Source organism: Phoxinus phoxinus, assembly GCF_949152265.1.
Source record: "Phoxinus phoxinus genome assembly, chromosome: 23".
In the NCBI taxonomy this organism is placed as follows: Eukaryota; Metazoa; Chordata; class Actinopteri; order Cypriniformes; family Leuciscidae; genus Phoxinus; species Phoxinus phoxinus.
Genome location: NC_136898.1, coordinates 19,426,711 through 19,453,524, shown reverse-complemented (window position 1 = coordinate 19,453,524; position 26,814 = coordinate 19,426,711). Strand labels below are relative to the sequence as shown.

General features: G+C 39.1%; 1 protein-coding gene and 1 long non-coding RNA gene across 2 annotated transcripts in view; one reads left to right on the top strand and one right to left on the bottom strand.

The window, feature by feature from the left end:
- The window catches only part of dhx29 (DEAH (Asp-Glu-Ala-His) box polypeptide 29), a 77,167-nt gene extending 52,753 nt beyond the window's left edge, over positions 1 to 24,414 (top strand). Inside the window, exons 17-27 of the mRNA XM_079598908.1 lie at positions 16,444 to 16,528; positions 16,655 to 16,743; positions 16,826 to 16,954; positions 17,678 to 17,753; positions 18,514 to 18,738; positions 18,940 to 19,076; positions 19,160 to 19,250; positions 22,162 to 22,479; positions 23,740 to 23,871; positions 24,025 to 24,121; positions 24,248 to 24,414. Coding sequence (XP_079455034.1) covers positions 16,444 to 16,528; positions 16,655 to 16,743; positions 16,826 to 16,954; positions 17,678 to 17,753; positions 18,514 to 18,738; positions 18,940 to 19,076; positions 19,160 to 19,250; positions 22,162 to 22,479; positions 23,740 to 23,871; positions 24,025 to 24,121; positions 24,248 to 24,303 — 1,435 coding nt within the window. The 3' untranslated portion in view covers positions 24,304 to 24,414. The remainder of the gene's footprint in view (positions 1 to 16,443; positions 16,529 to 16,654; positions 16,744 to 16,825; positions 16,955 to 17,677; positions 17,754 to 18,513; positions 18,739 to 18,939; positions 19,077 to 19,159; positions 19,251 to 22,161; positions 22,480 to 23,739; positions 23,872 to 24,024; positions 24,122 to 24,247) is intronic.
- Positions 16,313 to 19,238, bottom strand: LOC306991243. Its single transcript, XR_013796060.1, has 4 exons — positions 19,072 to 19,238; positions 18,372 to 18,768; positions 16,635 to 16,707; positions 16,313 to 16,514 (listed from the first exon to the last, which is right to left on the bottom strand). It is a non-coding gene; the product is annotated as an uncharacterized lncRNA (long non-coding RNA).
- Positions 24,415 to 26,814: the final 2,400 nt, after the last annotated feature.

The window sequence follows — 26,814 nt, the reverse complement described above, 5'->3', positions numbered from 1 at the left end:
ACCTTTTGGGCACTTTTGGGGGCCTTAACGTGCTCAAAAACTCTTGAAACTTTGCACAAATGTCAGAACCCGCGGCCATTAGAGCTGGACTGAAGCTGGTACCCGGGCGTGGCAGGAGGGCTCGACAGCGCCCCCTGGAACGCGGTCCGAAAACTTGGTCCATAAATCAAACACGCTTGCGTGGAATAATATGAAACTCGGTACACTTATAGATCTCATCGGTTCATATATCCTTCGTGCTCTGACTTTTTACCCCAGCCCAACAGGAAGTCGGCTATTTGGGGTAGTTAGAAAAACGCATTCAATGGAATTTAAAATACTCCTCCTAGACGATTCAACCAATCACCACGAAACTCGGTGTGCATGAAGCCAAGACATGGAGGATGAAAAATTGCCAGGGGATTTTTGATATCTCGAACGCTTTGGCCGTGGCGAGGAAACGAATTTATGGCGAATATTGGAAACAGGAAGTGTGTTATAACATCCTCATACATTAATTGATCTTGATGAAACTTCAGCAGTGTGTTCGCTGTAAGAGGGCGATCACATGGATGTGACTATTGTGAGTCAAAGTTATAGCGCCACCAACTGGCAGCAGGAAGTGTGTCACTTTCAAAATGCTTTGAATTCACCCTCTTATTTTTACCCGATTTGCTTCAAACTTCATCTGTATAATGTAAACACACGACAGATGTAGACCTGTGAAAGGATTATTGAAATCTTTAATACTGTCGCCATGGCAACGCTTTCAACTTTTATATTCTTTTTGGATGCATTTGAGGCTCTTAACATGCTTCAAATTGCATGAAACTCAACATGCATTTGACATTTATTGCCTAGTACACTTTTGCCAAGTTTTTAGAAACGGGCGTGGTAAGGGGCTCAGTAGCGCCACCTTTAGTCAAAAATGGGCTATTAGTTTTACCTACAGTAACCAAACTCGGTACGTATATTTTTCTCTTCGATCCGGACAACTTTCTAATTTACAGTTATTAGCTCCGACCAACAGGAAGTCAGATATTTTGGTTTGAATGTGATTTATGGTATATTTTAGACTCCGAGTTTTTAGCGGTGGTTTATTTTATTCACACCAAACTTTTTCAACATGATGAAAATACATTAAAGATGCTAAATTGTGAACGGATATTAAATATCTCAAACGGTTTTGCTATGGCGAGGGATTAAAGTAATGTCCAAAAAGAAACACTAAAAGCCTTATATCTTCTAAAAATGTAATTACACACCATTTATTTCTATATAAAAGTACACAAATATCAGAACTAAACCCATTTTGTTCTTTTTGTTCTTTTTTTTCAATTTAAGAATTATGTATAAGTTAAAAAACAGCAAGAATGCGCTATTTAGTAAAAAAATAAGTCATACATAGGGCAATACTGCCCTCTTGTGGTCAAAATCAGGTAGGCCCATTGTATATTGTCTCTATAAATATATTAGTGACTGTGAGAATATTTTCCTACCGGTTAATAGATGTGTGATTAAAGCGGGGGCTTTTAAATCGCTAACTTAAAAGCCAAAGTAAGTAGGCCTTTACTGGACGTCCAGTAGGAATGAACTAAAACACATTCACTCTGTTCTGCTAGTTCCTCGCCGTGAACGCGTTATTGCCCGTGCAGCCGTGAGCGTTTAGTTTCATTTTAAACATAGCGCCATTTCGGGGATGGGATTGCTTGAATTGCGTGTTCAATATTCCGTCATCATCTTTTCAGTCAGCTCTTCACCCATGATTAATGAAATTGGACTCCTTGTGCTGATCTTTGCTGCGACTCTCGTTCAGCTCACGATTTATTAAGTGGACACGTTCAGGTTTTAATTGTAGGTTAGTGCCCGCCCCACTCTCTAACTGAACTAAATTATTTTAACACACACACACATCAAATCGACGGTGGAGCGCGATGATATATTTAATATAGGCCTATCTGTATATTTGAATATCTGTATATTTTTCCCACCGGTTAACCAACGCGTGACACCAGCGAGGGCTTTTAAATCGCTAATATAAAAGTGAAAGTAAGTATGATTATGGTGGCGCTCGCAGTGCGCTCGAATTAATTCCTATGAAAGTAGAAATTAACTAAAAAACGTTCGCTCTGTTCTGCTCACTCCTCGCGTTGGACGCGCACCGTTATGAATGTCTGTGCAGCCGTGAGCTTTTTTAGTTTAATTTTACAATTAGCACCATTTCGGGCGGGGGGTATTGCTTGAATTTATTTTACAAAAACATGTGCTATATTTCAGATGAATATATTTGTTTTTCAGATGAATATATTTGTTTTCCTTAAAATTATTCTCATCTGAATTACAAATAATTTATTTCTGTATAAAATAATACTATGACTAAAAACGCATTTGATGTTTCTTTTTTAATCAATAACTTAAATAATCAGATTAGTGCACTGTTTGATGACTAGAAATTAAAACCAATGCAATATGATGAATGTCCAAAAGATGGCACCGACAGACTGTTTTAAACGATATATATATATATATATATATATATATATATATATATATATATATATATATATATATATATATATATATATATAATATAATAACAATGTTTTGTCCTATTAACAAAAGACAGGCAATGTACTAACAAATGTTAATTGTTTTTTAAAAGTTAAAATGATACTTTATGCATTTGTTTAGTGTCAAATGATTAACAATATAAATTGAACAAAGTATAAAACAAACAAAATAATAAAACGAAAACAAAGCTTGAACATTTGATTTAATTGAAAAGCATTTTTTAAATAAAATGAGTTTTTTTCCTCTGAAATAGCAAAAGCATCGCACACTAGCTGTACCTGCTCTAAATAAATAATAGTAATTAAATAAAAATACAAAATCGAAATAAATAAATTATATTTTATAGTTATTTTTTAAATTCTTGTTCTGTTCTGAATATCAATACATTTAAAAGATTTGTTGTGGAATATTTTGAGTATCATAAAATCAGAACAATTCTCTCGTTTTAGTGATTACTTTTTTATTTAATTGTCCCTTAAAAAAGGTAATATAAATATACTTTATATATATATATATATATAACACCTCATATGAATTTTCGGTGTTGTGTACTTACAATAGCTGCTGATTTCATGTGTCCGTTAAGTCCATGAGACTGTAGGGTGTCTAATTTTTCATTTTAGGTTTCAGAAGGGTGCTCACGCATACTTTGTGGTTGATATGTGCCCTCGATGCGCACTTTTGCAGAACCCACACTGATGCAAGCTCTAAAGCAGACTTCTTCTCGACAGTCAAAGCGGGGTTACGTTATTGCCCGTCGTCCACAGGAACCCGAAAGGCAACGGGGGTGGCGGCTTTATATATATATATATATATATATATATATATATATATATATATATATATATATATATATATATATATATATATATATATATTTATTATTATTAGGGCCCAAGCCTTGAAAAGGCGAAGGCCCTATTGTTTTCCTTCGGATTATTATTTATTATTATTATTATTATTCTTCTTCTTCTTTATTATTATTATTTTACTACCTTTTGGGCACTTTTGGGGGCCTTAACGTGCTCAAAAACTCTTGAAACTTTGCACAAATGTCAGAACCTGCGGCCATTAGGGCCGCGCTGAAGCTGGGACCCGGGCGTGGCAGGGGGGCTCGGCAGCGCCCCCTGGAATGGGATTCAAAAACATGTCCATATATCAAACACGCTTGCATGTAATAATATGAAACTCAGTACACATATAGATCTCATCGGGCCGAACAACTTTCGTGCTCTAAGTTTTACGCCAGCCCAACAGGAAGTCGGCTATTATGGGCTGTATGGAAACGCATGTTCTGGCATTTGAAACACTTCTCCCAGAGAATTCATCCGATGACCACGAAACTCGGTGTGCATGAAGTCAAGACATGGAGGATGCTAAATTGCGGACGGATTTTTGATATCTCGAACGGTTTGGCCGTGGCGAGGAAACGAATTTATGATTAAAAAAGGATGCATAAAGTGTGTTATAACTTAGTTATAGTTTTACCTACAGTTACAAAACTCAGCGTGTATATTGATCTTATCAAGCCGAACAACTTTCTAATTTACAGTCATTAGCTCCGACCAACAGAAAGTCAGATATTGTGGTTTGTATGTGAATTGTGTCTCTCTCTGTCTTTCTGCCATTCTGTGTGTGTGTGTCTGTCTGTCTGTGTGGGGTGGGGAGGGGAGGGGGGGATCTGTGTATGTGTGTGTGTGTGTGAGGAGGGGGGCTAGTTTAGTTTAACCCTTTCTCTGCTGTGTGCAAAATCTCGGGCACTTTTGGGGCCCTTAACGTGCTCGAAAACTCTTGAAATTTTGCACACAGGTCAGAACCCATCAGGGCCGGGCTGAAGCTGGTACCCGGGCGTGGCAGGGGAGCTCAACAGCGCCCCCTGGAATGGGATTCAAACACTTGTCCGTATATATCAAACACGCTTGCATGTAATAATATGAAACTCGGTACACATATAGATCTCATCGGGCCGAACAACTTTCGTGCTCTAAGTTTTACGCCAGCCCAACAGGAAGTCGGCTATTGTGGGTGGTATGAAAACGCATGCCCCTGGAATTTGAAACACTCTTTCTAGAAAATCTGTGTGTGTGGAGAGGGGAGCAGAAAGACTATGAACAATTGTGCCATCTAGTGTTTTATACTATGTATAAATGTGTTTTTTATTTTAAACAAGTGTTTTAAAGTACACTAATTTCAATTAATGATATGCTGCATTTTTATGTATATTTAAACATTATCAAAGTTAGGATGTTATTTTTTTAGTTTCAAAACTTATCTGTCTCTGTCTCCCTTTGGCTGTCATTACCCTCCCCTCACTCCCACAGTCTCACTTATTTCTTTCTGTATCAAATAATATTTCCATAAACAAAAAGTTTGAGTTTCTTTTTCAATCAATGTATTATGTGTAACTTAAAAATAAGCAGATTAAACAGATATGTTTGAGGGCAAGACATGAAAACGATGAAATATAATATAGTATTAGTAAAAGAGTGCAGTATAGGGTTGGATGAATCAGATAAATAACATATTTTGTTAAAAAAACATTTGGTTAAATAAAATCGAGTGATACATAGGGCTATATTGCCCTCTCGACAGTCAAAGCGGGTTACGTTATTGCCCGTCGTGCACAGGAACCCGAAAGGCAACGGGGGTGGCGGCTTTATATATATATATATATATATATATATATATATATATATATATATATATATATATATATATATATAAATAAATAAATATAGCTGCAAGCAGCGATGGAGGGCCCAAGCCGGGGGCACCGCCACCCCGGTGCCTTTAGTGTAACTAAAGGCACCAGGGTGGCGGTGCCACCGGCTTGGGCCCGTAATCGCTGCTTGCAGCTATATTTATTATTATTTTACTACCTTTTGGGCACTTTTGGGGGCCTTAACGTGCTCAAAAACTCTTGAAACTTTGCACAAATGTCAGAACCTGCGGCCATCAGGGCCCGACTGAAGCTGGGACCCGGGCGTGGCAGGGGGGCTCGCCAGCGCCCCCTGGAATGGGATTCAAAAACATGTCCATATATCAAACACGCTTGCATGAAATAATATGAAACTCGGTACACATATAGATCTCATCGGGCCGAACAACTTTCGTGCTCTAAGTTTTACGCCAGTCCAACAGGAAGTCGGCTATTATGGGTTGTATGGAAACGCATGTTCTGGCATTTGAAACACTTCTCCTAGAGAATTCATCGGATGACCACGAAACTCGGTGTGCATGAAGCCAAGACATGGAGGATGATAAATTGCGAGGGGATTTTTGATATCTCGAACGGTTTGGCTGTGGCGAGGAAACAAATTTATGGCGAATATTGGAAACAGGAAGTGTGTTATAACATCCTCATACATTAATTGATCTTGATGAAACTTCAGCAGTGTGTTCGCTGTAAGAGGCCGATCACATGGATGTGACTATTGTGAGTCAAAGTTATAGCGCCACCAACTGGCAGCAGGAAGTGTGTCACTTTCAAGATACTTTTGACCCAAGAGGGGGGGTTAGTTTTACCTACAGTCACAAAAATCTATATATGTATTCTTCTCTTTGAGCCGGACAACTTTCTAATTTACAGTCATTAGCTCAGACCAACAGAATAGGGCTATTTAATAAAAATCAAGTCATACATAGGGCTATACTGCCCTCTAGTGATGTATGACAGTCAATGCCAGCATGTAAGGTCTAAATGAGATCAAAATAGTTCAGACATAAATATATATTTATTAGGGTGACTGTGTGAGGATATTTTCCCACCGGTTAATCGACGTGTGACACCGGCGGGAGCTTTTAAATCGCTAACTTAAAAGCGAAAGTAAGTACTGGACGTCCAGTAGGAATGAACTAAAACACACTCTGTTCTGCTCGTTCCTCGCCGTGAACGCGTTATTGCTTGAATTGCGAGTTCAATAGCCTATTATTCTTAATGGAAAACAATAAAACAGTACAATGACAGATTCGCTTAAATAGTCGTTTTTACACAAAATATTCCGTCATCATCTTTTCAGTCTGCTCTTCACCCATGATGATTAATGAAATTGGACTGATCTTTGCTGCGACTCTCGTTCAACTCACGTTTTATTAAGCGGACACGTTCAGGTTTTAATAGGTTAGTGCCCGTTCTCTAACTAAACTAAATTATTTTAACACACACACACACACACACACACACACACACACACACACACACACACACACACACACACGTGCATTGCAATCTCAAATCGACGGTGGAGCGCGATTATATATTTAAATCTGTATATTGTAGCCTAATATCTGTACCTAGTCACACCCCTACTCTTATTAAATGTATGCTTCATATTTCATTTTTAATTTCTAAATTTGATCAATAAATTAAATTATTTAGAATAATAAGACACTATAGGGACACCCTGTGGCTGATCAAATTAAATATTTTAAACTGAAAAATAACAATGCATTAAATAATGTTATGAGATTGTTTTAAATATAAGTTAATTAACGATCGTTGGAAAGAATGATAGGCTATACTTTTGAACATAACACTAAACCTCCTTTAAGTGTCGCAAGGCGACCGTCTTAATGAGCGAGTCATTGATTCATTCGTTCAAACGAGTCGTTTGAACGACTGAGTCATTAATGAATGAGACAGTTGTCTATTGATTGATAATTGAATCTTTGAGTCAAGCGATTCTTTCAAAAAGCGGAATCATTCACTAATGAAAAAACACTTTGAGATGCGCGATGGTTCTGCTGTGATCTTTGTTGAACTATTTTCGCTGCTGAAACAGAACAAAAACAGGAACATTGCATCTAAAGTGTAATTGACTCATTTTATGCATTTATTGAACTGTTGTATGAAATCAATGTCAATTTTTCAATTGTGATGGTGGTATTCATGAAAAGAGGACTCGTCGTGTGAGGTTGCTTAACTGTATCATGTTAGAAAATATGAAAACGCCCCATTTTTTAATTGTTCACTGGGATTATTTTGTGAGTGCTTCGCAACATTGTTACCGTGAGTAATGTATTTATAATGCACTATCGATAGCAGCTTACAATAAATGTTATAATCAGGATTTTGTTTCTTTTTTCCCCATGTTCTAATCAGGTTGGGCAAGTAAAATTATCTTTGTCTCAACCATGCGCTTTTTAGTTTCATGATTTGGCTCTATAGTTCGGGGTGGATTGCTTGAATTGTGAGTTCAATAGCCTATTGTTCTTACAGTAAATGAAATCGGACTCCTGCTGCTGATCTTTGCTGCTTAAAATAAACAGATTACTGCTCTGTTTGAGGACAAGAAATTAAAACCAATGCAATATGATGAATGTCCAAAAGATGGCACCGACAGACTGTTTTTAAATGAGGTTGGATAATTTTTTTTTGCTTTTAAACTGTGTGTGTGTGTGTGTGTGTGTGTGTGTGTGTGTGTGTGTGTGTGTGTGTGTGTGTGTGTGTGTGTGTGTGTGTGTGTGTGTGTGAGAGAGAGAGATTTTGGTTGGGTGACAGTTGTAGGTTACAGTTTGACAAGAGTTTATAGTTTAACAAAACACATACCGGTATATATATATATGTATATATAAAAAAAAATTTCTTATATGTGCCCTCGATGCGCACTTTTGCAGAACCCACACTGATGCAAGCTCTAAAGCAGACTTCTTCTCGACAGTCAAAGCGGAGTTACGTTATTGCCCGTCGTGCACAGGAACCCGAAAGGCACCGGGGTGGCGGCTTTTTATATATATATATATATATATATATATATATATATATATATATATATAAATAAATATAGCTGCAAGCAGCGATGTAGGGCCCAAGCCGGTGGCAGCGCCAGCCCGGTGCCTTTAGTGTAACTAAAGGCACCAGGGTGCCGGTGCCACCGGCTTGGGCCCGTAATCGCTGCTTGCAGCTATATTTATTATTATATTACTACCTTTTGGGCAATTTTGGGGGCCTTAACGTGCTCAAAAACTCTTGAAACTTTGCACAAATGTCAGAACCCGCGGCCATTAGAGCTGGACTGAAGCTGGTACCCGGGCGTGGCAGGAGGGCTCGACAGCGCCCCCTGGAACGCGGTCCGAAAACTTGGTCCATAAATCAAACACACTTGCGTGGAATAATATGAAACTCGGTACACTTATAGATCTCATCGGTTCATATATCCTTCGTGCTCTGACTTTTTACCCCAGCCCAACAGGAAGTCGGCTATTTGGGGTAGTTAGAAAAACGCTTTCAATGGAATTTAAAATACTCCTCCTAGACGATTCAACCAAACACCACGAAACTCGGTCAGCATGAAGTCAAGACATGGAGGATGAAAAATTGCCAGGGGATTTTTGATATCTCGAACGGTTTGGCCGTGGCGAGGAAACGAGTTTATGGCGAATATTGGAAACAGGAAGTGTGTTATAACATCCTCATACATTAATTGATCTTGATGAAACTTCAGCAGTGTGTTTGTTGTAAGAGGCCGATCACATGGATGTGACTATTGTGAGTCAAAGTTATAGCGCCACCAACTGGCAGCAGGAAGTGTGTCACTTTCAAAATGCTTTGAAATCACCCTCTTATTTTTACCCGATTTGCTTCAAACTTCATCTGTATAATGTAAACACACGGCAGATGTAGACCTGTGAAAGGATTATTGATATCTTAAATACTGTTGCCATGGCAACGCATCAAACTTTAATATTCTTTTTGGGTGCATTTGAGGCTCTTAACATGCTTCAAATTGCATGAAACTCAACATGCATATCAGATTTATTAGGTACTAGGCATGTGTGAAGTTTCAGAAACGGGCGTGGTAAGGGGCTCAGTAGCGCCACCTTTAGTCAAAAATGGGGTATTAGTTTTACCTACAGTAACAAAAATCGGTATTTATATTTATCTCCCCGAGCCGGACAACTTTCTAATTTACAGTCATTAGCTCCGACCAACAGGAAGTCAGATATTTTGGTTTGAATGTGATTTGATGGGAATTTTGCCAGTCTCTCTCAGTGTCTGTGTGTGTGAGAGAGGAGGGGGGCTTTATTTTAACCCTTTCTCTGCTGTGTGGGACTTCTCGGGCACTTTTGGGGCCCTTAACGTGCTCGAAAACTCTTGAAACTTTGCACACAGGTCAGAACCTGCGGCCATCAGGGCGGGGCTGAAGCTGGTACCCGGGCGTGGCAGGGGAGCTCAACAGCGCCCCCTTGAACGTGGTCCGAAAAACTTGGTCCATATATCAAACACGTTTGCATGTAATAATATGAAACTCGGTACACATATAGATTTAATCGGGCCGAACAACTTTCGTGCTCTAAGTTTTACGCCAGTCCAACAGGAAGTCGGCTATTATGGGCTGTATGAAAATGCAAGCCCCTGGAATTTGATATACTCCTCCAAGAAAAATTATCCTATCGCCACCAAACTCGGTCAGCATGAAGTCAAGACATTGAGGACGCTAAATTGCGGACGGATTTTTGATATCTCGAACGGTTTGGCCGTGGCGAGGAAACGAAGTTATGGCGAGAAAAGAAAAACACAATGTGTTATAACGTCTTCATACATTTATTGATCTTGATGAAACTTCAGCAGTGTGTTTGTTGTAAGAGGGCGATCACATGGATGTGACTATTGTGAGTCAAAGTTATAGCGCCACCAACTGGCAGCAGGAAGTGTGTTACTTTCAAGATACTTTTGACTAAAGTGGGTGGGTTATTTTTACCTACAGTCACAAAACTCGGTCTGTATATTGTGCTTATCGATCCAGACAACTTTCTCATTTACAGTCATTAGCTCCGACCAACAGGAAGTCAGATATTTTGGTTTGAATGTGGTTGTCTCTCTCTGACAGAGTTCCCCCTGCCATTCTCTGTGTGTGTGTGTGTGTGTGTGTGTGTGTGTGTGGGGGGAGGGAGGGAGGGAGGGAGGGAGGGAGGGAGGGAGGGAGGGAGGGAGGGAGGGAGGGCACACACACAGACAGCCCCCCCCTTTTCTGTGTGTGTTTGGAGGGGAGCAGAAAGACTCACACTAGAGTGCGGATCGGGCCAAATTTTTCAATCCGAGCCCGGCCCGCGTCCGACAGAGCAGTAACCGAACCCGACCCGAGCCCGACAGGCATAAAGATATTTATGTTCGAGCCCGACCCGAGCCCGACAGTTAAAATCCCATTTTTTTCTCATACTAATGACAATTGTACGTTTTTTTGTGTGGAAAGCCCGCTTTTATTAAGCAACTGTAGGAAGGCAATCGGAAATGTCAACAGGACAAGCGCATCAGCGCGCGGAGCAACAAGCGCTCTTAACACCTGGCGCGCGCACATTATGCACGCGTTTCGTTGTCACGGCTACATAAACAAATGTCCGCACACAGGAAGACGGATGTTATGGTAATATTTTACATGTATTTTAATCACAAAAACGAACGTTTGCATCAAGTGAAAGCATCAGGCACATCGGCTACCTACATAATAAGCTGTTTTAAATTTAAAATGTTCAATGCCTTATCGCGCTGATGTGACCGAGCCCGACCCGAACCCGAACATCATTTCTAAATATCTGTCCGAACCCGGCCCGGCCCGTCGGGTACCGGCGGGTCCCGTCGGGCTCGGGTCGGGTATCCATCCTCTAACTCACACTGATGCAAGCTCTAAAGCAGACTTCTTCTCGACAGTCAAAGCGGGGTTACGTTATTGCCCGTCGTGCACGGGAACCCGAAAGGCAACGGGGTGGCGGCTTTTTATATATATATATATATATATATATATATATATAAATAAATATAGCTGCAAGCAGCGATGGAGGGCCCAAGCCGGTGGCAGCGCCAGCCCGGTGCCTTTAGTGTAACTAAAGGCACCAGGGTGGCGGTGCCACCGGCTTGGGCCCGTAATCGCTGCTTGCAGCTATATTTATTTATATATATATATATATATATTTATTATATTACTACCTTTTGGGCACTTTTGGGGGCCTTAACATGCTCAAAAACTCTTGAAACTTTGCACAAATGTCAGAACCCGTGGCCATTAGAGCCGGACTGAAGCTGGTACCCGGGCGTGGCAGGGGGGCTCGACAGCGCCCCCTGGAACGCGGTCCGAAAACTTGGTCCATAAATCAAACACGCTTGCGTGGAATAATATGAAACTCGGTACACTTATAGATCTCATCGGTTCATATATCCTTCGTGCTCTGACTTTTTACCCCAGCCCAACAGGAAGTCGGCTATTTGGCGTAGTTTAAAAAACACATGCAATGGAATTTAAAATACTCCTCCTAGACGATTCAACCAATCACCACGAAACTCGGTGTGCATGAAGTCAAGACATGGAGGATGATAAATTGCGAGGGGATTTTTGATATCTCGAACGGTTTGGCCGTGGCGAGGAAACGAATTTATGGCGAATATTGGAAACAGGAAGTGTGTTATAACATCCTCATACATTAATTGATCTTGATGAAACTTCAGCAGTGTGTTCGCTGTAAGAGGCCGATCACATGGATGTGACTATTGTGAGTCAAAGTTATAGCGCCACCAACTGGCAGCAGGAAGTGTGTCACTTTCAAAATGCTTTGAATTCACCCTCTTATTTTTACCCGATTTGCTTCAAACTTTATGTGTATAATGTAAACACACGGCAGATGTAGACCTGTGAAAGAATTATTGATATCTTAAATACTGTTGCCATGGCAACGCTTTAAACTTTTATATTCTTTTTGGGTGCATTTGAGGCTCTTAACATGCTTCAAATTGCATGAAACTCAACATGCATATCAGATTTATTAGGTACTAGGCATGTGTGAAGTTTCAGAAACGGGCGTGGTAAGGGGCTCAGTAGCGCCACCTTTAGTCAAAAATGGGGTATTAGTTTTACCTACAGTAACAAAAATCGGTATTTATATTTATCTCCCCGAGCCGGACAACTTTCTAATTTACAGTCATTAGCTCCGACCAACAGGAAGTCAGATATTTTGGTTTGAATGTGATTTGATGGGAATTTTGCCAGTCTCTCTCAGTGTCTGTGTGTGTGAGAGAGGAGGGGGGCTTTATTTTAACCCTTTCTCTGCTGTGTGGGACTTCTCGGGCACTTTTGGGGCCCTTAACGTGCTCGAAAACTCTTGAAACTTTGCACACAGGTCAGAACCTGCGACCATCAGGACTGGGCTGAAGCTGGTACCCGGGCGTGGCAGGGGAGCTCAACAGCGCCCCCTTGAACGTGGTCCGAAAAACTTGGTCCATATATCAAACACGTTTGCATGTAATAATATGAAACTCGGTACACATATAGATTTAATCGGGCCGAACAACTTTCGTGCTCTAAGTTTTACGCCAGTCCAACAGGAAGTCGGCTATCATGGGCTGTATGAAAATGCATGCCCCTGGAATTTGATATACTCCTCCAAGAAAAATTATCCTATCGCCACCAAACTCGGTCAGCATGAAGTCAAGACATTGAGGACGCTAAATTGCGGACGGATTTTTGATATCTCGAACGGTTTGGCTGTGGCGAGGAAACGAAGTTATGGCGAGAAAAGAAAAACACAATGTGTTATAACGTCTTCATACATTTATTGATCTTGATGAAACTTCAGCAGTGTGTTTGTTGTAAGAGGGCGATCACATGGATGTGACTATTGTGAGTCAAAGTTATAGCGCCACCAACTGGCAGCAGGAAGTGTGTTACTTTCAAGATACTTTTGACTAAAGTGGGTGGGTTATTTTTACCTACAGTCACAAAACTCGGTCTCTATATTGTGCTTATCGATCCGGACAACTTTCTCATTTACAGTCATAAGCTCCGACCAACAGGAAGTCAGATATTTTGGTTTGAATGTGGTTTTGTCTCTCTCTGACAGAGTTCCCCCTGCCATTCTCTGTGTGTGTGTGTGTGTGTGTGTGGGGGGGGGAGGGGGGGAGGGCACACACACAGACAGCCCCCCCCCCCCTTTTCTGTGTGTGTTTGGAGGGGAGCAGAAAGACTCACACTGATGCAAGCTCTAAAGCAGACTTCTTCTCGACAGTCAAAGCGGGGTTACGTTATTGCCCGTCGTGCACAGGAACCCGAAAGGCAACGGGGTGGCGGCTTTTTATATATATATATATATATATATATATATATATATATATATATATATATATATATATATATATATATATATATATATATATATATAAATATAAATAAATATAGCTGCAAGCAGCGATGGAGGGCCCAAGCCGGTGGCAGCGCCAGCCCGGTGCCTTTAGTGTAACTATATGCTTGCAGCTATATTTATTTATATTTATATTTATTATTATTATTATTATTATTATTATTATTATTTTTCTTACGACTATTCGGGCACTTTTGGGTCTCTTAACGTGCTCAAAAACTCTTGAAACTTTGCACAAATGTCAGAAACCGCGGCCATTAGAGCCGGACTGAAGCTGGTACCCGGGCGTGGCAGGGGGGCTCGACAGCGCCCCCTGGAACACGGTCCGAAAACTTGGTCCATAAATCAAACACGCTTGCGTGTAATAATATGAAACTCGGTACACTTATAGATCTCATCGGTTCATATATCCTTCGTGCTCTGACTTTTTACCCCAGCCCAACAGGAAGTCGGCTATTTGGCGTAGTTTAAAAAACACATGCAATGGAATTTAAAATACTCCTCCTAGAAAATTCAACCAATCACCACGAAACTCGGTGTGCATGAAGTCAAGACATTGAGGATGAAAAATTGCCAGGGGATTTTTGATATCTCGAACGGTTTGGCCGTGGCGAGGAAACGAATTTATGGCGAATATTGGAAACAGGAAGTGTGTTATAACATCCTCATACATTAATTGATCTGGATGAAACTTCAGCAGTGTGTTCGCTGTAAGAGGCCGATCACATGGATGTGACTATTGTGAGTCAAAGTTTTAGCGCCACCAACTGGCAGCAGGAAGTGTGTCACTTTCAAAATGCTTTAAAATCACCCTCTTATTTTTACCCGATTTGCTTCAAACTTTATGTGTCTAATGTAAACACACGGCAGATGTAGACCTGTGAAAGGATTATTGATATCTTAAATACTGTTGCCATGGCAACGCAGCAAACTTTAATATTCTTTTTTAAAGTTTTTGAGACTCTTAGCATGCTTGAAATTGCATGAAACTCGACAGACACTTTACATTTATTGCCTAGTACACTTGTGCAAAGTTTCAGAAACGGGCGTGGTAAGGGGCTCAGTAGCGCCACCTTTAGTCAAAAATGGGGTATTAGTTTTACCTACAGTAACAAAAATCGGTATTTATATTTATCTCCCCGAGCCGGACAACTTTCTAATTTACAGTCATTAGCTCCGACCAACAGGAAGTCAGATATTTTGGTTTGAATGTGATTTGATGGGAATTTTGCCAGTCTCTCTCAGTGTCTGTGTGTGTGAGAGAGGAGGGGGGCTTTATTTTAACCCTTTCTCTGCTGTGTGGGACTTCTCGGGCACTTTTGGGGCCTTAACGTGCTCGAAAACTCTTGAAACTTTGCACACAGGTCAGAACCTGCAGCCATCAGGGCCGGGCTGAAGCTAGTACCCGGGCGTGGCAGGGGGGCTCAACAGCGCCCCCTTTAACGGGGTCCGAAAACTTGGTCCATATATCAAACTGAATATTGCATGAATTAGTATGAAACTCGGTACACATATAGATCTCATCGGGCCGAACAACTTTCGTGCTCTAAGTTTTACGCCAGCCCAACAGGAAGTCGGCTATTATGGGTTGTATGAAAACGCACGCCCCTGGAATTTTATATACTCCTCCAAGAAATTTAATTTGATCTTCACCAAACTCGGTCAGCATGAAGTCAAGACATTGAGGACGCTAAATTGCGGACGGATTTTTGATATCTCGAACGGTTTGGCCGTGGCGAGGAAACGAAGTTATGGCGAGAAAAGAAAAACACAATGTGTTATAACGTCTTCATACATTTATTGATCTTGATGAAACTTCAGCAGTGTGTTTGTTGTAAGAGGGCGATCACATGGATGTGACTATTGTGAGTCAAAGTTATAGCGCCACCAACTGGCAGCAGGAAGTGTGTTACTTTCAAGATACTTTTGACTAAAGTGGGGGGGTTATTTTTACCTACAGTCACAAAACTCGGTCTGTATATTATGCTTATCGATCCGGACAACTTTCTCTTTTACAGTCATAAGCTCCGACCAACAGGAAGTCAGATATTTTGGTTTGAATGTGGTTTTGTCTCTCTCTGACAGAGTTCCCCCTGCCATTGTCTCTGTGTGTGTGTGTGTGTGGGGGGGGGGGGGGGGGGGAGGGGGGGGAGGAGGGAGGGGGGGCACACACACAGACAGCCCCCCCCCCCTTTCTGTGTGTGTTTGGAGGGGAGCAGAAAGACTCACACTGATGCAAGCTCTAAAGCAGACTTCTTCTCGACAGTCAAAGCGGGGTTACGTTATTGCCCGTCGTGCACAGGAACCCGAAAGGCAACGGGGTGGCGGCTTTATATATATATATATATATATATATATATATATATATATATAAATAAATATAGCTGCAAGCAGCGATGGAGGGCCCAAGCCGGTGGCAGCGCCAGCCCGGTGCCTTTAGTGTAACTAAAGGCACCAGGGTGGCGGTGCCACCGGCTTGGGCCCGTAATCGCTGCTTGCAGCTATATTTATTTATATATATATATTTACTTATTATTTTCAGTGTCACATGATCCTTCAGAAATAATTGTAATATGCTAATATAAAGACCTTGCATTACATTTTCTGGGAAATAAAGCATTCGTGCCATGCTCCATATCAAGTAAATTAATTTATTTAATACAATGAAATATAGAATGATTAAATGCAAATGTCTGTAGATGGCATTTATTATCAAATGTTAATTTATTTATTTTGTAAGATGTTCATGTTGTGTTTGTTAACATATAGATACAAGCTGGTCACCCTCCACTCCTCACTGTCGTCCCAGGACCAGTCTTCTGCATTCACAGTGCCCCCTCCTGGAGTGAGAAAGGTACCGTTCAGAAGAGCATATTATATATACCTAGCTTTCACTAAAGTAGTAAGACAGTGGTAAACACAATGAATGACTATTTCTGCAGTACATAGTATGTATTCACCATCTTCATTTCTCTTTAAGATCGTTCTGTCCACAAACATCGCTGAGACTGGCGTCACCATTCCTGATGTGGTCTTTGTCATTGACACAGGAAAAACGAAAGAAAATCGGTGAGACAGGGCAGAAAATATCTGATATTAACTGTCTATGATGGAATGGTTTTGAATGTTAGCGGCTGTCTTCTGTTTCCAGGTATCATGAAAGCAGCCAGATGAGCTCTCTGGTGGAGACGTTTGTGAGTAAAGCCAGCGCCCTCCAGAGGCAGGGGAGGGCAGGACGTGTTCGAGAGGGCTACTGTTTCCGCCTTTATCCCAAATTCAGGTACAACGTATATCCGAGTGAAACGGGTTCTGGAACCAGAACAAATGTGGGGTGGGACTTGATTTTGTCTGTAGGGAATTGATTGGATGTGGTTTGCTATTGGTGGATCTCATTTGAGTGACAGGTTATTGCCCCGCCCTCCTGCCAGTAAGCACATCATTAGAGAAGAAAAGAGATAAGCTGCGAGAGGGAGGGGAAGTTACTTTGATTCAAAATCACGAGAGCACATGAATTTAATGATGTGCACGGATAAAACCTTTTATAATAAATGCAGGAATTTTACATAAAAAACAAGAATTGTCTATTTAGATTTTTTGGTGAGTATAAAGATTGTGGCACATACAGTGTTAACCTTCCATCAGAGAATCAGGGACCTGTTTTGGTTGGCAATATCATATATTTTATATTATATTTTAGGGGGGCCATTTTTGCATCACACGAGAAGTAAATTTACATGGCCATTTAGTTATTGCTGAAAAAAATGTATTGCAATTTGGTGGACAGAAACCTGGAAGAGTGCAAAAACAGCTTCACATTATTCAATACTTGAAACAGAAGACTCAAAACAGTAAAACTCATATTATAAAAGGAATAGATCTCATTTTATATACTGTCAATATATATATATATATATATATATATATATATATATAATATGCTAGCCCAACTCACGTCATATATATACACACGTCATTCTCATGTTCTTTGTTTTCCCCACAACAGATTTGAGAGCTTCATTGCCTACTCCATCCCTGAGATTCTCAGAGTGCCTTTGGAGGAGCTTTGCCTTCATATTATGTTAAGTACCATGTTTTTCTCTTTAATCTACTCTACCATTCAAAAGTTTGTTTTCGGGTAAGATATTTTAATGTTTTTTGAAATAAAACATATTTTATGCTTGCCAAGGCTGCTTTTATTTACTCAAGAATACAGTAAAGCTACATTATTGTGAAATATTACTACCATCAAAAATGACTGTTTTCCATGATATATTTTGAAATGTAATGTATTCCTGTGATCAAAGCTGAATATTCAGCATTATTACTCCAGTCTTCAGTGTCACACGATCCTTCAGAAATCAGTCGAACGTGCTGATTTGATGCTCGACACATTTCGGTTACACTTTGTTTTGATGCTCCCCTTTAGACATTCTGTTGACTATATCTAATGTTGCACCTACATGTCTACTAACTCTCATTTGAGTGTTAGTTGAGTATTAATAGACGGTTAGGGTTAGTAGAAGTTGACATGTAGTTGCAAAGTAACAGTATTTATAGTAAATAGAATATCTTTAGCGGACCCTCAAAATAAAGTGTTAGCCGATATTAAGCAGACAGTCTATTAATACTCTAATGACTGGTAGTTGACATGTAGTTGCAAAGTTACTAAAGTGGATCATGGAAATAAAGTTACCAACCTTTCTTATCACCAGTGTTGACGACAGTTCAACTTTTTCAAAAGTTTTCAAGACTTACTGACCCCAAACTTTAGAAAGCATAAAGCATCTTTTTCCATGAGTAACACTGCATTCTGAAACCTATTTCTGTGCGTGTTAACAGAAGTGTGATTATGGCTCTCCAGAGGATTTCCTGTGTCGAGCTCTCGATGCACCTCAGCCGCAGGCCGTGTGTAACGCCATCAGCCTTCTGAGGAAGATCAGCGCCTGTCAGCAAGATAGCCACACCCTAACGCCGCTCGGCCATCACTTGGCTGCACTTCCTGTCAATGTCAAGATAGGCAAAATGCTCATCTTCGGTGCCATCTTTGGCTGCCTGGAACCCATTGTGAGCGTTTTTTCAGCATGTTATTAACTCCTAACAAACAAACAAAAAGAAAATTCTGTCATATTTGCTCCAAACCTGTATGACTTTCATTCTTTTGTGGAACTTTAGTGTGCTCTATCTGTTTTTATCCATACAATGAAAGTCAATGGGGTCCAAAACAACACTGAGAAATTCATAATGTTACATTCGTTTATTTTTCAGGCCACCATTGCAGCGGCCATGTCTGAGAAGTCCCCGTTTGCTACTCCTATGAGCAGGAAGGAGGAGGCCAACCTGGCTAAAGCTGCTCTAGCAGTCGTAAACTCCGATCACATGACCATCTACAACGCTTACCTTGGGTAATCACTCGTGCTCAACAAAACAGTACTTCATGGACAAAGGAAGTGAAACCGCTGTAATGAAGTTAGTGTTTTATTGACAGGTGGAAGAGTTCACGGGGCGAGGGAACGCGTGCTGAGATGGTCTACTGCAGGAGACACTTCCTGAATCGCACCGCCCTCATGACGATTGAGGTGACGTCCTCTTACACACTTGCTGAGTCATAATCTAACAAATGCACCTCTGATCTGCTAGAACTCGCGATGGTTGATCTGTGTGTGCTAAATAGAATTTGAAATGTTTCTTTTGAGGTATAAAAAGTGTCCAAGATGAAGAGGAGAAGTATTTAAAAATCTTGTTTAAAACACAAGTGTTATGCTTTTAAAAATGTATTCTTTGCATTCTTGCTGGTTTCGTACATTTTGTTAATACATCATTTTACCCATAATACTTAATCTATTTTAGATTAATGTCTCTGTGGTGTAACCATCCAGTGATATTTTAGTATTATTAATATATTATTAAAGTATGAATTCATATTTTGAACTAGCTTTTATTTTTATATTTAATTTAACTGCTTTTGTCATTTTTATTAGTTATTGTTTATATTTCGGGAACACTTTACAATAACACTTTCCATTTGTTAATATTAGTTAACTGCATTATTTAACATGGACTAACAACGAGCTTTTATTAATCTTAGTTAAGGTTAATTTCAGCATTTACTAATACATTATTAAAATCTAAATGTAATAATAATCTGTTACATTTTTTTATAGCACTTTTTCTGGGACCTCAAAGCGCTTCACATATGGAAGGGGGGAATCTCCTCAACCACCACCAAATTTGAATTTACCACTATTAAATTTGTATCTGTAAATGTAATTTTATGAATTACTAATGAATAGTTTTGCTTTTATGGGACCTTATTGTAACCTTAGTGTTACCAAAATCTCTATATGGCTTTAATTTGTTTTGATTTCAGTTTTAATAATTTAGTACTTGAACTTTTTACATTTCTAATATTTATATTTTATTTCAGGTGTATTTTAATTTTAATACGTTATTTACGTTTAGTACGTTATTTAAAAAAACTTTAGTTTTAAGTAACGTTTACACGACAACGATGTACTAAAAACCGAAAAAGTTTTTCTTTCGCGTACAGAGGACAACATTGTCAAAACGATCCCCATTCACAAAAAATGCAGCACACGCTTGGAATAAACCGAATGATACTGTCTGTTGGTGCGGATGCTAATATAGTCTTTGATATAGATTTCTTTATAAAGTAGTTAGTTATAGTTATCGTTCTTGTTGTGAACAAGCTATTTTTAAACAATATCATGAATCTCAACATTTTTGAATCACAAATATAATGAAGTTTACTGAAGTTAGTCCAGTTGACACTTTTCTGGTCTACAGGGGCCATAAGGGTTTACAGTCCCTGTCTGTGATTATTATTTCCTGTTTTGTGGTTTTCAGTCACATGATAACAAAATGGCTTCCTGCATGTTGGGTACACCACACTTTTATTGTTTTTCATTTGTTGCAAAACGTTTTTCAAATACTAATAATATATATTTTTTTAAATTTAATCTCTAGAAAGTTCCACCATAGGTTTTTTTTACTTTGAGGCCCTGTTGGCATTAAGATGTGTTTTGGTCGATCGGATCACAACTGGCATACAGGTGCCACTTTTGACCACTTCCAAAATTGACGTATTTTCCGGACTATAAGTCGCACTTTTTTTTTTAGTTTGGCTGGTCCTGCGACTTATAGTCAGATAGGGATGGGCAAAGATTAATCACATCCAAAATAAAAGTTTGTGTTTAAATATATACCGGTATGTATGTGTACTGTGTATAATTATTTTGTATATATAAATACACACACACATGCATGTATATATTTAAGAAAAATGTGTTATTTATATATAAAATATGTATATTTATATATAATATAAATTATGTATAAATATATACCGGTACATGCAAACAGTTCTTAAATATATATATATGCATATGTGTGTATTTACATGTACAAAATAATTATACACAGTACACATACATATATTATTTAAACACAAACTTGTATTTTGGATGCGATTAATCGCGATTAATCGTTGCCCATCCCTAGCGACTTATATATCAAAATTAATTCATACCGACTGAGATGAACCAAGAGAAAACATTACCGTCTACAGCCGCGAGAGGGCGCTCTAGTTAGCGTAGTTGTTCCGAAGCGACACCGAGGATGAAGAGTACAGTGATGTGGAATGAGATCGCGGGAGCTTGGTGAACTTGTTGGACTCGCTGGCTTATGTTAATTTAGCCTATTCAGCCTCCCAGGTATATGTTCTTTATGCTATTGTGTAACTGAATAACTCTTAATGTGTTACGTTAACATGCCGGACACCTATTCTATTCAGCCTGTTGTTCTGTGTGCTATTGTGTAGTTGAATAACTTGCCTTTCCAGATTAAATGTCTGTTCTTGGTCTTGGATTTTGTGAAATAAATTTCTAAATAAATACGACATATATGGTTTTTTTCCTCTTCATGATGCATTTTTATACTACGGAGCGACTTATAGTCCGGAATACGGTAGTCGAAAATACATTAGTCCGGATTGCTTTCGTAGTGTAAACTCTCATGTGGTCGAATGTGTTCGAACGGCCACAAAAGCTGCTGCTCTCCGTATGTTTTTCCCATCATTTTCGGGCGCGTTCATATGTAAATTGCGTGAGCTTATTTCTTTCATTAGATCGAAAGATCTGAAAAAAAACATACATTTACCCTCCCCTCGAATAAATCAGGACAGAAGTGGTTGAAAGTGGACAAAATAGACAAATTAAAATACTAGGTGTAAACGGGTCTCCCTCATCTACTAGTGATCAGAACGACCGAAACGCATCTTAATACCAGGTGTAAACAGGGCCTCCATCACAAAAATTGAAGTCACAAAAATATATAAATGTATGGAATGAATTTATAAATTCAGAAATTGAGGTGTATTCAACTAAATGTATGAATTTTGAGTGCGTTTTTGAATAACTAGAGGCAATACATTAAACTGACTTGTAAATATTTCGTGTTGAACTTCCTCAGGATGTGAAGAAGGAGCTCATTAGGATGGTGGAGCAGGCCGGTTTCACAGCCTCCAAACCCAGCCGGACTCCTCGCTCTCGACCCAGCGCCGAACCCAAAGCCCTCGGCTCGCTCTCCAAGCAGGACGTCTCTGTTCTCAATGCCGTGCTGACGGCCGGTCTGTACGACAGCGTGGGCCGTATCCTCTACACCCCCTCTGTGGACGTTCAGGATCGGGTGGTGTGTGTGGTCGAGACGGCTCAGGGGAAGGCCCATGTTCACCCCTCCTCCGTCAACCGCTTCCTGCAGACCCACGGTTGGCTGCTCTTCCAGGAAAAGGTGTGTTGGGCTAGCTTTAATATTTGACTGTTCATTTATGGGTGAAGCAAGCATTACTATTAGTATTGCTTTTTTAACTAATGTGAACAACTAACCCACAATGCTACACTTCTGATTCGTCCCGCACAATTTGTGCTACAGAGATGAGTAAGATGGGTCGATCATGTGCTCTTTTTTTGTCTATATTAATTTATATGAAAATACATAAAAAATGCTACTCCTTACACTACTTTTTAAAGGTTTGGGGTCAGTTTTTGAAAGAAGTCTCTTATGCTCACCAAACCTGCATTTATTTAATCAAAAATACAGTAAAAATAGTATTATTGCTTAATATTATTACAATTTAAAATAAGTTTTCTTATGTAATATATTTTAAATTGTAATTTATTCCTGTGATGAAAAGTTTAATTTTCAGCATCATTACTCCAGTCTTCAGCATCACATGATCCTTCATAAATCATTCTAATATAATGATTTGAAACCTTTATTATTATTATCAATGTTGAAAACAGCTGTGGTGCTTCATATTTTTGTGGAAACCGAGATAAAAAAAAATCAGGATTCTTTGATGAATAGAAAGTTCAAAAGAAAAGCATTTATTTAAAAAAAAAAAAAGTATTTTGTAACATTATAAATTAATAAAAACATAAATTTCCCTAAACTTTTGTACAAAAGTCACAAGTAGACATGAATTAACCTCTTCTATGATGGACATGTTTTTAATTTCTGTATTAAAATTAATTTGAATCATTTTGACATTTGTTTTGGGGGCATAAGGTAAACAAACAAAAAAGATGACCAAAGAGAGGAAATGTTTGAAAAGAAAACCTTAAGTTTTTTGGCATTATGTTCTATTATTTCTTAGAAACATATTTTATTAAAATTATATAATTAGATTGTTATATTATATTTTACTAAAATTATGTGGTGTGACAAACATACTTATTTTATAACAAGATGGTGCGGCGCCTCAAAAACAATTATATTTATGGATTTAATAAAGGTGTAATAAATACTTTTACCTTGACATTTTTATTTTAAAACATTTTGGAAATAAAATTAAGATGTTTTCTGAAACATTTCTTAAAAGTTTTTTAAAACCATATGAAACCAACATAAATACAAATAGTACATTTCAAATAACTTTTCACCTTTTTTTTTCTTTTTCTTTTTAAATGACTTTTCCTTATGGAAACTCGTTGACTCTAATCATTTGAACATTTGTATATTTGAACCTCTATTTTCTGATTTTGCCCACAGGTGAAATACTCTAAGGTGTTTCTAAGAGACACTACGCTGATCTGTCCTTTATCATTGCTGCTGTTTGGAGGTGATATTGATGTGCAACACAGGGAGAGGCTCATCTCTCTGGATGGATGGATCTACTTCCAGGTCAGGGAAAGGTTTTGCATGCATGTCCTGTTTCATTGGTTATCTATGCTTGGCTGGTTACTTGCTTTGCACTGATCATGTCATTGGCAGGAGAACTGAGGCATCACAAAATGGTTTGTCAAACTGTGAGATAACTGTTTAAATTCCCATCAGGCTCCAGTCAGAATTGGCGTGATCTTCAAACACCTTCGTAAGCTGATGGACTCCCTCCTGGAGAGGAAATTGGCCAACCCTAAAATGAATTTGGAAGGTAACTTTAACCGTACAAGTAACTGGTTATTAAATGAATGAATCATTTATATTTATAGTCAGTCAGTATATTTATACGCATTGTGAACGCACACGTGATGCCGTCTTTCATTTGTATCCTCTTCAGATGAGAAGACCATACAGATCATCACAGAACTGATCAAGTCAGAAAACATGCCCTGAGGAAGTGCCTGTTTGTATTCAACCATGAATTGACTATGAATTAAATGTTGACAAACCTCACCGAGGGGTGAGACTGTAAATTATATTGCCAAACTATAAAAATATTTTAAGCGTATAAAATGTTTGTGGTATTCTTCAAATCCATTACCATAACAGACTGACAGGGTTGTGTTTTTACTATACGTAAGCCTGTAGGACTGCAGACGAACAATTTTGTGGTGATAATGTTATTGTTTTGTTATTGATAGACTTGAATGCAATATCTAGTTATGTGAAGTGGTTAAGATTCATGTCTCAAGTCTGACCATAGTTATTATAAATAATAGACATTAAAGGTTAACTTGGGTAATGTCACTGACACAGTCGACTTTGAGGATGGATAATTAAAAAATCAAATAATATCATTCAGTAGAAAAAAGGGTGGTGCCCCTAAAGGGACATGGTGGTGGGAAAAAATAAGGAGATGGGAGGAAAAATAATGCTTTTGCATTCTCTCGCAAAACTTTGCGTTCCCTAGCTAAACTTTTGCGTTCCCCCTAGAAACTTTGCGTTCGTATGCAAAACATTTTGTGTTCCTCTGAGAAACTGCGTTCACTCACAAAACGGTTTGTGTTCCCCTGAGAAACTTTGCGTTCGCTAGCAAAACCTTTACGTTCCCCTGAGATGCTGTGCGTTCGTTTGCTAAACATTTTGCGTTCCTCTGAGAAACTTTGCATTCTCTCACAAAACGTTTTGTGTTCCCCTGAGAAACTTTGCGTTCGCTAGCAAAACATTTTGCGTTCCTCTGAGAAACTGCGTTCACTCACAAAACGTTTTGTATTCCCCTAGAAACTTTGCGTTCGCTAGCAAAACCTTTACGTTCGCTAGCAAAACCTTTACGTTCCCCCGAGAAACTTTGCGTTCGCTAGCAAAACCTTTACGTTCCCCTGAGATACTTTGCGTTCGTTTGCTAAACATTTTGCGTTCCTCTGAGAAACTTTGCATTCTCTCACAAAACGTTTTGTGTTCCCCTGAGAAACTTTGCGTTCGCTAACAAAACATTTTGCGTTCCTCTGAGAAACTGCGTTCGCTAGCAAAACCTTTACGTTCCCCCGAGAAACTTTGCGTTCGCTAGCAAAACCTTTACGCTCCCCCGAGAAATTTTGCGTTCGCTAGCAAAACCTTTACGTTCCCCCGAGAAACTTTGCGTTCGCTAGCAAAACGTTTACGTTCCCCTGAGATACTTTGCGTTCGTTTGCTAAACATTTTGCGTTCCTCTGAAAAACTTTGCATTCTCTCACAAAATGTTTTGTGTTCCCCTGAGAAACTTTGCTTTCGCTAGCAAACCCTAGCAAAACCTTTACGTTCCTCCGAGAAAAAAAACTTTGCGTTTCCCCAAGAAACTTTGCATTCACTAGTCAAACCTTTGAGCTCTTTGAGAGTGAACGCAAAGTTTCTTGGTGGAACGCAAACATTTTTACGAGGGAAGCTAAACTTTTAAAAGCAAAAGCATTGACAAATATGTTTTTCCTCCATCTCATATTTTCCTTCACCGTGTCCCTTTAGGGGCTCTGTACAAAAAAGCATTAGCTCTTATGAATTAAAGTCTGTTATTCAGACTCTTTTAAAGTTGAAATTGAGTTACATGCTTTCAGGCTCCACATTAACATTCGTCTGCTTTAAAAGCCTATTAAATATTAATAATAATTACATTAGTGTACTTCCTGACAAACCCATCAAGGCCAGGCAAGATTATTTATATAGCACATTTCATACACTATGCTAATTCAAAGTGCTTTACACACACATGAATTTAAAATAATCACAAAATAAAAACAAGGAAAATGAAAACAGTTTATTAACAGGAATTAAGAGATATAAATATGATACAGTTATAAAAGGAATTAAAAGAGTAAAAAGATGATAAACTTCTCATCTGGCAAACCACTGTATCATAGTTTTCACAGCTACTTGTTTTACTGTGAGATTTTCCTATGTTGTTCTTTCAGTGCGCTTAAGTAATCTATTGGACGTCTCCAACCTGATTTTTCACCTAAAATCGGACAGGAAGAGCTCCTGAAAAGAGATCGATCCAATCCGCACCCCAAAGATTTGTTCGGAGGCTGTAGGACTGACTCCAGTCCGCACCCCGCAGAACAGATTTTCTGTGACAGAATCAGTCGGACATATAGTACTACTCATTCAGTAAATGCTAAACAGATGTGTTTTGAGTCGGGATTTCAATGTGACTAGCCTACTGAAGGAGCACATCTGATCTTTTCTGGAATAAGGTTCCAGCATAATAGCTAAAAGCGGACTCGCCATGCTTGGTATTTCTAGCTGATGTGATCCTAATGATCTGAGTGATCTGTTAGGTTAGTAATAAACAGCATTATTTCCAGATAATGGAATAGATCTTGCACCATGTGTTACTCCGTGCTCAGTGTTTCCCGCTACAATATAATGGAATAAAATTAAGCCCCTCTCAGTGTTGTTATTTTTAACTAAAACTACTAAAGTTTTTGGTAATTG